Raw genomic sequence first — 15777 nt, forward strand, 5'->3', positions numbered from 1 at the left:
TCTTCGGCGTGGTAGATCGAGAAGTCTTACTGTTCTTGGTATTTCCTCTTTTGCTTGTGTCTTTTAATTTTCCTCTTTGTTTCTTTTCTTTTTGTTTAGCAGATTTTATTTATTGTCCTTTTTGTTTTTTTAGGCTGATTTGGTGGGCTTTGGGCCTTAACCCATCAGTCTTTTTGTTTGTCTGTGTACTTATTTGTTGAGCTATAAAAATTGAGCTCTTTGGCTCTTTTGGATTAAAAAAAGTTTGCAAATCAAAATAAATAGTCATTTTCTTTTGATTAGGAATTAAAAAAAAAGATGACTTGGTACACCATAACTCAATTCCAATTGTTGAATCTGAAAAAAATAAAATAATCTCTATTCAATAGCGTCACTTAAATTGGAAAAATCCTTCGAGATGGAAAAAGGGTTGTGACAAGACTTACTGCTAATAATTGGTATTTTGTACTAATTAATGGACATGCTCATGATTTTTTCCATTCTACCAGAGGGGTTAAGCAAGGAGATTTTCTATCCCCTATTCTTTTTATTTTGTCCGCAGAGATGCTATCTAGAGCTATGAATCAGTTGTTTGATAACTATGAGTATAAAAGCTATGAATTACCTAAATGAAGTAATCAATTGAATAATTTATGTTGTGCAAATGATACAATTATTTTTGCAGCTACAGACAAAAAATCTTTACAGCTTATAATGAGGGGTTTGAGAAAATATGAGGAGCAATCAGGACAGTTGATCAACAAAGATAAGAAATATTATTATGTATACAGTAAGGCAACACAAACCTTTAGACAATTGGTGGAAGATGTCACTGATTTTTCAAGAGGAATATTTCCTTTGATGTATTTGGATTTCCCTATTGGTCATGCCAAGAAACAAAAGGTACATTGCTCAATGCAGATAAAAAAAAAAATTCAAAGCAAGCTACATAAATGGAAAGGAAAGTTATTGTCTGGAGGGATAAAGTTGTTTTAATCAACAGTGTGCTATAGAGTATTTCTATATGCCTTTTATTTTTCATTAATCCTCCTAAATGTGTGATATATGATATGCATATAATTTTTTTGCTAAATTCTTACGGATTTCAAGGAGGAGGAAAGATCTACTCACTAAATTGCATGGAATGATATATGTGTATAAAAAAAAGGACTGAGATTTAGGTCACTGTTTGATATCTCTGAGGCTTTATTTGCTAAGTTATGGTGAAAATTTAGAATTGCTAATAATATTGTCTAACGATATGTGAAATAAGTATTTCAAGAGATACATACCACAAATAGTTGAATGATCCAAAGTATGAAAAAACATGTCACTACTAAGGAATTTTTTTTATCAAGATATATGGTGGGAATCCAAGAAAGAAAATGTTAGTGTATGGCTTGACAATTAAATGCGGTTGGGGGCTCAGCATTTTCATATGAATATTAATCATGATAATAGTTAGCTGAAATCTGTTAGGCAATTGGTAATGAGGACGGATGGGATGGTAATGAGGACGGACGGGATCAGACAGTATAACATGGTAACTTTTATGAGAAAGTTTGCAACCACATTAATAGTGTCTTGGAAAATCTAGTACTTACACATGGTAAAGATAAACCTTGGTGGATGCCTAGTGGTTTTGGACAATTTAAGGTGGGAAAAACATGAAACTTGTGCAGATACAGGAAAGAACCAATAGAGAATATGTCTAATATATGGATGAAAGAATTACCTTTTAAGGTGTGCTTCCTTTTATGAAGGATGTAGCTTAGAAGAATTTATATTGGGGAAGTGTTGATCAAAAGAGGTATTATTAATTTTGTAGAGTGTGTTGCTATAACAACAATATACAAAAATCATTTGTACATTCATTTATTAAATGTCCTAACTTTAACCAGGTTTGAAAGTTGTTTAATGAAGCTGCAGGATTACAATTTCAATTAGTGCAGATTAATTAAATTTTGGAAGAGTAGTTGAAGGCCACTGTTCTAGTAAGTTAAAGTCTATTTTTAAAGTAGTTCCTGCTTTTATAATATGGCAAATTTGGAAAATAAAGAATGTGATTAAATATGGAGAAGTATGTCCAAACATAGTATGATATTGAAGATTCGCAGAAATTTATATTTGTTTATCAAGTATAGATATTCAGATTAATCAAATTTTGAAAGAGTAGTGGAAGGTTGAGTGTTCTAGTAAGTTAAAGCCTGTTGTTTTAAAATAGTTCCTGCTTTTATAATATGGCAAATTTAAAAGAGGAAGAATGTGATTAACCATGGGAAAATATGTCCAAACATAGTATGATTGGAGATTCTTATAAATTTATACTTGTTTATCAAGTATAGATATTCATGGTTAAAAGACATCTCAAAGAGTTTACAATTGATTGTGAAGCTTTAAGAAGTATATACACCACGTATTCAGACAAAAAAATTTAGATGGTTACACCCTTCAAGGGGTAAATTCAAATATAATATTGATGGCTTAGTAAGATTTGAGACTGGGTCAATGACTTTTTGTATAGAGAATAAAGCAGAAAAGATGATATATTCTGAATCAAGTTGATGGAGAATGTTTCTGCTATTGAAGTAGAAATTAAGGCGATTAAAATAGATATAGACTATTGTTTAAACCATAGTTTAGTACCTTTGATTATGGAAACAAATTCATTAATGTATTAGAAAAGTTTAAATGAAATTTGGGAAGTCCTATGGTTTACATCTCTGGATGTAGGGCTCATAAAAGGATTGATGATGAATAGAGAGGTGACAGTGGTGCATACTTATCGAGACGAGAATAAATTAGCGGATCTTTTTTACAATCATGCTTTTGATTTTGCAGGTACACACAAAAAGCAATTCTCTAACATGCACGAAATTCCTCAACAAGCACAAATAATAATACAACTCGAAATAGACAATATGTCAAATTTGAGTCTCGTTAAGAATATAAAATACAAGTTACAGAGCTAATAGAGAATGAAAGAACAAAAAAAATATAACAGAGAAAGCTTAAGTAGAATCTCGATACCTTATATTTATAACTGTAAATTTATCTTCTTAAACAGTGGTATCAACTCCATAGGGGTTCAATCTGTTGAGAGGATAAATTAAATGTTGTAAAAGTAAGGAAATGAAAACATCAAGACAAGCTTATGAGTCTAGGTCAGAGGCAGGGCCGACTCAACAACATTGGGGGCCTAAAGCGAAACTTAAGAGAGGGGCCCTAAAAATTTTTTTATCATATGTACTTTTATTTAAAATATACTTTTCTAGCTATTTCAGATGCAAAGTCATTAAATATTGTTTTATAATCAATTTATTTTAATAATTCCTTTTCAAATGATAATATAGCTAATTCATTCAATCTATCTTGAGACATTGTTGATCTTAAAGAAAATTTAATCAATTTTAATTTCGAACGGAGAAAAATTTGGTTGAGGCAATGGTTATGAACTGTTAACACAATATGTGTATTTGGAAAAGAATCAAATCTTTTATTTGATTGAGTATTTTCATTACATCATTATCTTCTACTTGTATTGTTTATCTTTAACACTTTTACTTCAAAAAATAAATCTAAACCATCAATTCAAAATAGCTAGTATGTGTTAAAGAAAGTTCAAGGTTAAGACAATTTGTTTTAAAAAAATTCATCATCTAGTAATCTCAATATTTTACCACTAAATAAGAAATCAAAAATATTTTTATATGCTTCAATTGGTTCAAATCTATTTTAAAGTAAAAAAATAGTTTGATCTTCTATACATATATAACGTAATCAACTCTAAAGATTCTTCGAGGGACTTAGTGATTTCGTTATCCATATTTTCATCAAATTGTTTCTTACGAAAATTATATGTATATTCATATCATATGCAATTTCTTTAGTAGAAATCATAGCACTCATAGTACATATAATTTATTTTTAAAAAAAATAATATATACAAGTAATTGTTTTTTAAAAATGGGCCCCCCAAAAAATATGGAGCCCCAAGCGATGGCTTTAGTGGCCTAGGGGTTAAGACGGCCCTGGTCAGAGGTAATTTCTAGTTCAATTCGAGTTCTTTTACGTTTCAGAGCGAGTTGCACAGTCACATACCTTTTGAGCCACCATAGATCTACTACAATCATGTTGAAGAATTCTTCAGTGGTGTTGAATCATGACGTTAGTGAGAAATTTTAACGTTCAAGTGATTACAAGACAAACATGGATATTGTTTGTAGAGGATGGTGATAGGAGGTGTGATATCGTATTAAGGAAGACAATATGCATGTGGTCCATCTGATTTGTTTACTCATTTGATTTGATGTTGAGGGCTTCCGGTGGAGCTGAAGAAGTGTTCTTGAAACTCCTGAAGCACTTGTCTTTTTTGTTTTAGTAATTTCATTTTTTTAGATTTTTCGGGTCTGGGCCACTTTTGGGCTTGGACATTTGTAAATAGCTCTCTTTTTATTAATAAAAGGCCCAGCTTGAACGACCTTAGATTTAAAAAAAAATAAGGACAAATTACTTAACTACACTCATTTACTTACCTTAATATTCATTTATCCCTACTTATTTCAAAAAATTTAAAAATCCCTTATTTACCTATGTATCCCGCATGTATCATGTGCACAATGCTATGTATCCCGCTATGTGGAATGTATCAAACCTAATGTATCTCATGCACAACGCTATGTATCCCGCAAACATCATTTTTAAGGGATTTTTGGTAAATAGAAAACTAGAAGGGATAGGATCTTATTTAGTACTTATAATATGTGGTTCCTATAATTTATACAAAAATTTGGAATGGACAGTGTAGAAAGTAGTTTTTTTCTCAAAATTAAAGCCTATAATTAAGGTACATGGATTAAGTTGATAAAAGATGAAAAATATTATTAAGTGGAAGAATTATTTTTAAAATATTATACATGACATAACAAATACTTGAATCATCATGTGATTCCCTAAAAAATTCTTGCTTTTTTTTTTTAGTTTTATTGGACATGAAATTTAAGAAATAAAGTGAAATTTTTGAATTTTGTGATATTATTAACTTAATAATATACCTTTTTTAAAGCTTATAATCTTGACTTGTCAAAATTTTTATGATTCTTAAACTTACCACACGTAAAGCGATGAAATTGAAAAACTTACTAAATATATAAAGAGGTACTCCATCTGTCCCATTTTATGTGAGGTAGTTTGACTCGGGATGAAATTTAAAAAAGAAAGGAAGGCTTTTAAAACTTGTGGTATAAAATGAATGATAGAAATTTGTGTAGCTATAAATCATTTCATTAAGGCTAAAATAGACATTTTAAAGTTAAATTGTTACTTATTATAGAAATGTGTCATTCTTTTTTAAACTGGCTAAAAAGGAAAAGTAAGTCATATAAATTGGGATAGAAGAAATACATTTTTTTAAAAAATAAACTAAAAATAGTAATTTATATTTTTAGGGTTGAACTTTGGTCCAAACACGTTTGTTCTTAAATTTACAGAATTCAGCTTGAAGTTAACTTTCAAAATTTTCAAAAATTTGTAAATAACATTAAGTATTTCACTTCAAATTTCTCACAAAAAGTAGAAATCAACTCTAATTTATATTTAGAGTTGTCAAAAAGAGTCGGCCCAACCTCACCCGGCCCAAGCCTAGCGGGCCAAGGCATTTGAAGGGCTGGGGTGGGCCGGCCCTTCATTTGGTAGGGCCTGAAAATGTTCAACCCAACCCTAGAAGGGCCGAGGGCTGGGGCGGGCTAGCCTTTCTTTTATTCTTGTTTTCATTTTTTTATTTTTAAACTTATAATTCTATAACATCAAGAATATAAGAAGATTTTCAAATCAAATATGGCAAACAACAGTGTTGTTTCAATAACACTAGCAAAAAATCTAGTGTAATTAGCATGTATCTCGCATACCAGATACGCGAGCGAGATAAGAGAGTGACAAGCAAGATGGGAGAGAGGTGAGGGCACGAGATTTGTTCATGTATCCTAGATACATGTGAATCTACTTGGATAGAGTGTATCTTGAACAAATTAACCTAATTTTGAGTCCATCTATTACAAGATACATGTATGTGGATGTACCAAAATCTAGTAATATTCATAATATTACAACATATCGTGTAGTTAAGTAATTAGATTATATACTAGTAAGATTATTGTAAGTTACCTTTAACTAAAAAGTTTTGACCCATGGGACAACCCCGGTCCAGCCCCAATCAAGCCTCAAAGGTCAAGGATTTATATGGATCGGGCTTATAAGTTCTAGTTTTAAATGGACTTGAAAAATCATATCTCAACCTTACCCTAATAACAGATTGGATTGAGCCGGCCTCATGGGCTAAGCCCGTTTCGACGGCTCTATTTATATTCAAGACCACACAAAAAAAAATTATTTTCTCTTTAAAAGATTTAAAAAAAATAATCTAAATTTCACAATAAAACATCATCATAATCTAAAATAATTGAAATTTCACAATTTCGATTGATTGGACATAGGGAGTATAGTATACATTATGAGGCTTCCGAATGAGCCAGGCCGGCTAAATTTGGATGAATGGAACGCCCAGCCCATTAACACACATTTACGAGCCATTAGGGTCTGGAAGCTTCCTCAACTTTCCTTCTATCAATTTCTAGCATTTTCTAGGCTTACTTATGCTAAAACTAAAATAACCTCAAAACCCAAAACCCAGAATTCACATTTGATTTTATTTATTGAAGGAAGAAGAAAGTAGAAAATGGCAGCAAACGATTTAGCTTTGGACTTGGAGGAACTTCAGCAGCTTCACAGCATAGCCAAACGGCCTCGTGTGCTTTCTCTCATTTCCTCTGAGATTCGTAACTTGGAGAAGGTTTTTTTTTTTTTTTTTAAATTTTCACTTATTATATTCTTACTAGTCACTTACTATTTCCATTTCCACTATTGTTGTTTGTCTGTGTATCTGTATTTTTAACCGAGTAGTTTTTTTCCCTTTAAGATGGTATAGTGAGCTAAAATGGAGTAACTTAATTACTAGGTTGAAATGGTACTAGTTTAGCATGATTCATTTTCGACATAATGCATCCTTTAACTTGATCTCATTTCGCATTTATCACCCCTGATTACACAAGTAGGCATTTAAATTTATATAAAATTGAGCAAATAAACACAAGTCCTACATGACAATTTGTGTCCTACTTGGTGTCCCTAATGTATTACGTCACATAGGACTCATGGGTTACTTGTTCAACTTTGTATAGATTTAAGTGTCTACTTGTACCCATCCAAAATTGGGAGAGTATAAATGTGAAATAATGTCAAGTTAAAGGGCACATTTATCCTTTTCATATTTACTCTGATTTGTTGTTACTCGAGCCGAGGGTCTTCCGTATATAATACCTCCATGAAGTAGTGGTAAGGCCTGCATACATTATACTCTCTCTGGACCTCACAAGTGGGATTTCACAGGGTATGTTGTTGTCTCATGATTGGTTTCATTTTAGGACAACTATTGTGTAGAAAACTATAGGTTTTTTTATTTTTGGTTAAGGTAAGGTTCTTAAGTCTCACTTGATGGCTCCCTTCAATAAAATGAGAGGGGGTTTGGGAAATTATGATAGCATGGATGGTCTTGAAGTCCTCTGAAAGCTGTATCAAGGAATCCGTATATGCTTCTTGTTGTTAGTGATTTAATTTCTGTGACTTCTAGATGATTTAGTGATTGTAGAATGGGTTCTTGTAATACAAAAGTGGATGAAGCAGCTGTAATTGCATCAGGTGGCTGTTTTAGTCTTTTAGAAGTTAATGGTTCTAGTCTAGTATCTTGAAATGAATACTAGGTAGGGGCAAAATCATCCCAAACCCCCTATCGGTCCGGTATTTCAACCGGTTGGGTAATGACTAGTTTGTTGATTTGACCTAACAGATTGAACCCAAAATGACCCGTCAAACATTCGGGTCAAAACAGGGATCTAACTAGTGTAACCAGCCCGGTCAAAATGTAATCCAACTTGATTTTTTAGTTTACATCACCTAATTTGCTTTCAAATTTGTGATGACATGTGATGCTTAGAAGTGTGTTTGATTTGTTTTTATCGTGATTGTTAACAGTATGTTCTATCGGATGTGTTAGGCTTGAAGCTTTGACATAACATTCTCTTTGAAATGCATATATCTACTCTATTTATAGCCTAAATATTGAACACCATCAATATTTTAGATATAAAAAACTTAGAAGCTTATTGTTCTGTGAGACTTGGTTGAAACATTTCTATTGTAGTCCAGCAATGACAACAAAAAGAATTTGAAGTATCATTTTACTTTATGAATTCCTTAGTCCCTTGGACCATAAACAATTACTAGTACATATTGATTTTTTTACTAGTAAAATTGCTATGATATTCTAACTACTCACTTTTATGTAATTGTTTTTTTATTTTCATGATATTTTTATATTCTTAGACATTTCGTGGAGTATTTAATTCAAAACATTTCACCTTTAATAATTTTGAAATCCCAAACCTATTGCTAAGCATGATGACTCTGGTTGTGTAAAACTTCTCTGCTGATTATGTAAGGTAACAAGATGCACAGCTGCAAAATACAATTTCAGGATATACTGGTTGATCGTTATTTTCATTTTTTGATTCTTTACGAGGTTATATTTATTCGATAAATGGATGAGGGATACATGAATGAGATTAGAAAATTGTACTGTTCAAAGTCTACCTGCATCATATCCAAGTTTTTGCTGTTTCTTATCAAATTAGATATTAAGATTATGACAAATGAGGCAATAGCGCATTTAATTTGACATGAAACATCCTTCTTGAATCATGTTATACAGAAAAGAGTTTAGCAGCTCTTTTCAATCTGCTCTTAAGTGCAAGGTATTGTACGAACAAGTTTGACATTTGTACAATGATATTTCAAGTCTTAACGTCTTTTCTGTTCTGCAGCTGTCAAAAGATGGTGCTTCAGTGTCATCTTCGCAAATACCAGCTCCAGTTTTAACTGCAGCAAAGGTGATCCATAACCCATCACTGAACTATGTCTCTGTTTCATCCTTCAGTTGGGATCAGGACAATGACAAAGTGAAGGTACGATATCTTCAGTCAGAGCTATAAGATTGAACCCCTGTATCCATTTAAATGTGTGAGATACTTGCTTAACCATTGCAAAGGGTTTTTACTTCAATTATAAAATTCCAATCAATTCTCTACCATTTCGGGATTTTTGAACTCTTGCAACGCCTTCATTGATTTTTACTCTTTGTCTCTTGTCTGATGGCTTATTTTTCTCTTATGCAGATTTATTTATCATTGGAAGGAGTAGATCAGGAGAAAATGGAGACAGATTTCAAGCCTATGTCTTTTGATGCCAAGTTTCATGATGTACATGAAAAGAACTATCGCTTCTCCTTGCCGAAATTGAACAAAGAGATTGTACCTGAGAAATGTAAGGTTCTTGTGAAACCCACAAGGGTTGTCATCACCTTGTTCAAAGCCTCCAAAGGGAACTGGTTGGATTTGCATTACAAAGAGGACAAGGTTATTAACAGTTTCATGGGATTCATTTTTCACTTTTGATTATGGTTTTTGTTTAATACGTCATGCTTGTTATCCTGCAGCTCAAGCCTAGTTTGGACAAAGAAAAAGACCCCATGGCAGGAATTATGGATATGATGAAGGTATGAGCTCGTTCACAGTATTTGATTTGTGGACTTCTCACTTCTTTGGAGTTCCTTTCTTTATTTCAATGTGTATGTGATGAGTGATGTTTCATTTTGCAGAACATGTATGAGGACGGTGATGAGGAAATGAAGAAGACGATTGCAAAAGCCTGGACTGATGCTAGATCTGGCAAGGCATCTGATCCATTGAAACGCTACACCTGAAGGTTGAAATAGGTCTCTTAACAGATTTTAGGGCTTATTCTGGGTGAGCAGTTGCAGGCTGTATTCTGTTACGGTTTGATTAGCTTGTAAAACTGGATAATCAAGGATTTCTATGTAGAAATTTCACAGCATGTTGCTTGGGTGGTTCTTCTTTGAGCCTTAATTTGGTATATATATGCAGCTGGTGTCAAGTAATTGTCTTTAAACTGGAGTACCTTGTTTTGATATGCTTCATTGTTGAATGCGATTCCAAGAATGAATGATGTATTCCTCTCTACTATTTCAATTTTCTTATTTGATTTATAAATCATAGGATCTGATATATTCGATGTTCTTAGCCATCGTGCTGAACAAAACAATTCTTAGTGATCTAGTAGGATATATATACTTTGTCCTAGAGATGAATCCAAAAATAATACTCGAGTTTCAATTTGTTTGTTTTACTTTCCTTCTATCACAGGAATGAAAGTGGGTAGCTATACATTGTCAAGTTATATCACAGTTTGTGACATGTTTTCAAATATCTTGAGTCTGAATGGTGATGTCTAAATCGATAAGGTTCTGCTTCTGCACTTGGCAAAAAGGCGAACCAACACTAGCTTGGGATTGAGATGCAATTAATCGATTCACATAGCTAAGTAAACATAGCTAATAAATTCAACAACTTTTTGAAATCTATTATCACAATCTAACTAAAAAGACAATAGGAGAGAAAATAACAGCATGTCAGAACAAACCATTCCAGTCTAATTGTATGCATAAAAGACGAAACACATTAGGAAAGAGCAAATAAGCAACTTTAATTTCATCCAACTTTAAAATTGTGGGTTCGGGTCACCAACAGATCAAACACTTTTGATCAAAGGAGGAGTAGTAGAATCCGGATGCTCAGATGGATTCAAGTCTGGATCCGGGTTAAGATTCAAAGGAGCACGTATATATGTTGTTGTCTTGATCATCCGGGTCGTAATCCGGATGGAGGTTGTGATCAATGGCATCACGACCCTTTTCAAGGCAAGGCTTATAGGCAATTTCTATGGTAATCCAACCTAATATTACTCCGCCTATTGCTATCAATACCGTCGTAACTGCCCCCATTGCTTGACTCTCTAAAAGAACTTTGCAAGTGAAATTGTGAATTCAGGAATGGAGGAGAATTTGCCAGTTGAGTATTTTGTAAGATTTCCCCAACTGTTTGAGAAAATGATTTTTCGGTTCTTTAATAAACAATTTTACGCATATGGTTAGGGAGTTTTCTGATGTATTCCCTATTTAATTTGCCTAATATTCCACCTCACCTAGACATTTGATGTTGATTTAATACATGGTACTCAATCCAATTTTTTTCCGCCATTAGTATTGATTTAATACCAGATACTCAATCCATTGGTATTCCACCATATAGGATGATACCTATTGATTTGAAGGAATTGAAAAAACAATTGCAAGATTTGTTGTGCAAAAGGTTCATTAGACCGAGACAAGCCTCGAGTGCTCTTGTCTTGTTTGTGAAAAAGAAGGATGACATCAATGTATGTGCATTGATTATAGACAATTAAACAAGGTTACTGTCATGAACAAGTATCTTTTGCCTCGTAATAATCCATTTGATCAATTGTAGGGTGCCACAGTCTTTTCAAATGTGGATTTAAGGGTGGTATATCACCGGCGGAAGATTAAAGCCCAATTTTCAAGATGATTTTCAGGATTCGATATATGAGCACTATGAGTTTCTTGTCATATCATTCTGTTGGACAAACTCACTGGCAAATTTTATTGATTTGATGAACTGTGTGCTCAAGTTGTATTTATATTCCTTCGACATTATTGTTACTGATAAAATTCTTATAAATTCCTATAGTAGGGAACAATGCGAGCAAAATTTAAGAATCGTGCTTCAAATTTTAAAGAATAAGAAATTGTACGCCAAGTTCTCCAAATTTGAGTTTTGGTTTGAATTCAATATTTTTCTTGAATCATGTGATACCTATCAAGGGTATTAGAGTTGATCTCAAAAAGATTAAGATATTTAGAGTTGGCCTAGACCGGCTACGTCTATGAAGATTTGGAGTTTCTTAGATGTGACAAGTTACTATAGGCAGTTCATAGAAGAATATTTATTTATAGCAACTCTGTTGACTCGTTTAACACAAACGGGTGTACTATTTAGGTAGGAGGATGATTCTGAGGCATACTTTTAGAAACTCAAGACTATATTGACCACAATGCCACTATTAACATTGTCAACAAAATATGAGGGATTTTTTGTGTGTTATGATGCTTCACGAGTTGGAAGGGGATATTGCTAAAGCACTATGATCTCCGAATCTACATTAAAGATAATGTGAAGTTTTGATGATTGACAAATTATGTACAAGAAAAAATCCTTATGAAGATGAGATTGAACAATGAAGATTCAAGAACCAAGTCTTCACAGATCTCCAAGAAGAAGTGAAGAAATTCGCAATACTGTCAGAGGAACTTATTAGAGAGAACCTATTCCTTTGAGCAGAGAAGGAGATTATCCAAGACAGAATATGAAGTTGTTCACGTGTGCGAATATTTTGAAGGAACTATAATTTGAGAGAATTCAATTCAACAAGAACTAGCAATTTATACAAGAAAAGTTACCATAAAATATGCGCATGAAATTAGCCTCAAATAAGGAGATCAAAAATTCCATACACGTGAAGAAGAAGAAAGTCAAGTCAAATAATTAAGGATTGGAGTTCTTTTTATTTTCCAACAGAACTTAATGATATTAACAACCAAATGGAGGGGGACATAAAGCCTAACCTCCTTTTACATCTTAGGACAAGAAAGATCCTAACCTATTAAGATTCTGATCTAGAGATCTATACATAATAAAACAATTATACTTGCATTTAACTACAATTGTTAATGCATATAAATAAAAGTATTCAAGGTGGATCAAATTGTCAGGTATTAGTCTTCTTGGCTCTTCTTCGAAAGGTGGAAAAATCCAATTTATTCATCCTAAGAAGACCTTTAGTCACTTCTGGAAGATCCACTTCTTTCAAAATAATCTTCGGGTCTTGAATTTGAGTGGCATATTTTGCTAAAGCATCTGCGACTTCACTTGCCTCTCTATAACAGTGTTTAACTATTATATTTTTGTGTTTAATTAAGAATTTTATTTCATCAATGATACCTAGAATCCTCCAATGAGGTTTACAAATTCCATTGATCATTTGAACCACTATCGTGAAATCCAACTCAACTTCTAAAGCCTCAAACTGTTGGTTAGAGCACCAAGAAATACCAATTAAAGCCGCTTGAGCTTCACTATAATTGTTAGTGCAGAATTGAGTAGGATATGAGAAGGCCAGAATCATGCTCTTAATTTTGTTTCTAAGAATACCTCCAGCTCCAGCCTTATCTTGATTTTTGATGTAGCTTCCATCAGTGTAAAGCTTCCAGGTTGTTCCTGATGGCTTAATCCTTTTGATCATCTTACTTGTAATCAATGTTTTGAAGTTCTCAACCGTAAGACAAACTCTGCTCCAATTCCAGTTGTAATCTATAAAAAATGTGTTTTTTCCCCAAGGCCACCTTAATCTGAAACCAAGAATGAAAACATATATTAGAAACATAATTTTTTTATTCTCATAATTTTGAGGGCACCTTGCTTTCCAAATTTCCCAGCACACTATCATCGGAGTGACTCGGAGTAGAAATTTATGAATGATATTCTTTGGTTGTTGTCTCCACCACTGCCAGATGATATCCTGTCATGTTAAGTCCCAATAGCCTTGAGATGATGTCCCACGTATGTTTGGCCATTTCACTTCCTGCAAAAACATGGTCAGTTGTTTCTTGACAGGCAACCCTGCAACAAGAGTAACTAAGACCTTTATGAATATTAAATCTGGATAGAGAAGCATCTAGGGGAAGATTCTTTTTCAAAAGCTTCTACATAAAAAAGAGATCTTGAAGGGAATTTCATTCATCCAGATATAGTTAAAAATTGGAGGAGCAACATTTGGAGTTATCACAAGACTTGACCCAATCCTAAGTTGAATTAAATAGTTGGAAAGCTACTAGTTGATCCTATATAAACATCTGACAGATCAACATAGCCAATAACATATCATGGTCTTTGCAAAGTGCTAGTACCATAATTCCCTGATTTATTAGGAATATCACTTGCATTGGTGTTCTCAGATTTCTTTAGAGTTAGTCCAATATGCATGACTCTACATTTGTACACATTGTGACCTTATAATTTGACATCTATGCAGTATTTAGGTAAATAATCATATTGCATCAGTTTTTTTATTGTTAACATCCACGTGAACATGAATACGTAAATTAGCCAAAAGGTGAACAATTAGTACTTTAAATTGGCCTAACTAGGCTATGTTCTATTAATCATAGACATATCTGTTGGGAAAAAATGCGGATAAACACAAAAATATATATGGTAAAAGTAATGGAAATAAAATAGGAAAATAATGACATCAAGAATTTTACGTGGAAACCCTTTTAAATAAGGGAAAAACCACGGCCAAGAGGAGCAACTGATATCACTATAGTAAGGAATTTTACACCGTATAGTCACGAATACAATACTCAAAGTGACTACTACACACTCAAAAGGAATAACACTCTTTTGATTTCCACCTTACTAAAATATCGCTCACACTCTATTTTTCTTCACAAACTATTTTTCTTGTATAGTCTATGGAATACCTCACTTTGCTCTCAAAATGGTTTTTTCTCTCTAATTTGGTGTGTTTAGAAATGAGCAAAATGACTCTCTATTTATAGGAGAAATCTACTCCTAATGATGTCACCAATGACCTATAAAAAATACCAAAGTTTCAAACTTTGCAACTAAGTTTCAAACTTTGCAACTATGTAGTTATCTTGATAAGATTTAGTTGGTATGAAGTTGTACCAACTTAAGACTTTAACCAAAATGGGGCTTGGAACCCCACAAATCTCCCCCTCCAGTCCCATTTACTGATGGGAGGTATCTTCATCTTCTTTAGAGAGAGCTCATACCCACAAGTTCTTTGCATAACTCGAACTTGTCTTTCAGTATCGTCTTGGTCAGCATATCTGCAGGATTTTCACTTGTGTGGATCTTTTTGACGTGAAATGATTCACTTTCCACTTCCTCACGAATCCAATGATATCTGACGTCGATATGTTTTATCCTTGCATGGTACATGGAGTTCTTGCTCAAGTATATTGCACTCTGGCAGTCATAATAGACAATATACTCTATCTGATGCAAACCAAGCTCTTGAAGAAATCGCTTGAGCCATATCATCTCCTTGCCGGCTTCAGTAGCCGCAATATACTCAGCTTCAGTTGTAGATAGTGCAACACACTTCTGCAACTTCGATTGCTATGATATAGCTCCCCCTGAAAAAGTAAACAAATATCCAGTAGTGGATTTTCTGTTATCAAGGTCACCTGCCATATCAGCATCTGTATAGCCCTTCAAGATTGGATCTAATGCTCCAAAAACACAAGCATTCATCTGAGCTTCCTCTAAGATACCTGAGTATCCACTTCACAGCTTCCCAATGCTCATTTCCCGGATTGTCGAGAAATCTGCTGACAACACCTACTGCGTGAGCAATATCAGGTCTAGTGCATACCATTGCATACATTAGACTTCCGACGACGGAGGAATATGGAACTTTGGCCATTTTCTCTTTTTCCTCCCTAGTTGTAGGACACATCTTCTTGCTCAACTTCATATGACCAACAAGAGGTGTGCTAACATGCTTAGCATTCTTCATATTGAAGCGCTCTAGTACACATTCAATGTACTTCTTCTGTGACAAATAAATCTTCCTTTCATCTCTGAGACGAGTAATTCTCATGCCCAAAATTTGTTTGGCATGACCTAACCTTTTCATAGCAAAAGACTTACACAACTCTTTCTTCAA

General features: G+C 33.5%; 1 protein-coding gene across 1 annotated transcript; it reads left to right on the forward strand.

The window, feature by feature from the left end:
• The first annotated feature begins 6541 nt into the window (after positions 1 to 6541).
• LOC102601636 (calcyclin-binding protein-like) lies at positions 6542 to 10127 on the forward strand. The gene is made up of 5 exons (XM_006356816.2): positions 6542 to 6826; positions 8913 to 9053; positions 9264 to 9503; positions 9584 to 9643; positions 9746 to 10127. Exons 1-5 carry the CDS (start codon positions 6713 to 6715, stop codon positions 9848 to 9850), a joined length of 660 nt encoding a protein of 219 aa, XP_006356878.1. The 5' UTR covers positions 6542 to 6712; the 3' UTR covers positions 9851 to 10127.
• Positions 10128 to 15777: the final 5650 nt, after the last annotated feature.

The sequence above is a fragment of the Solanum tuberosum genome, unplaced genomic scaffold (genome assembly GCF_000226075.1).
Source record: "Solanum tuberosum cultivar DM 1-3 516 R44 unplaced genomic scaffold, SolTub_3.0 scf00232, whole genome shotgun sequence".
Taxonomy (NCBI): Eukaryota; Viridiplantae; Streptophyta; class Magnoliopsida; order Solanales; family Solanaceae; genus Solanum; species Solanum tuberosum.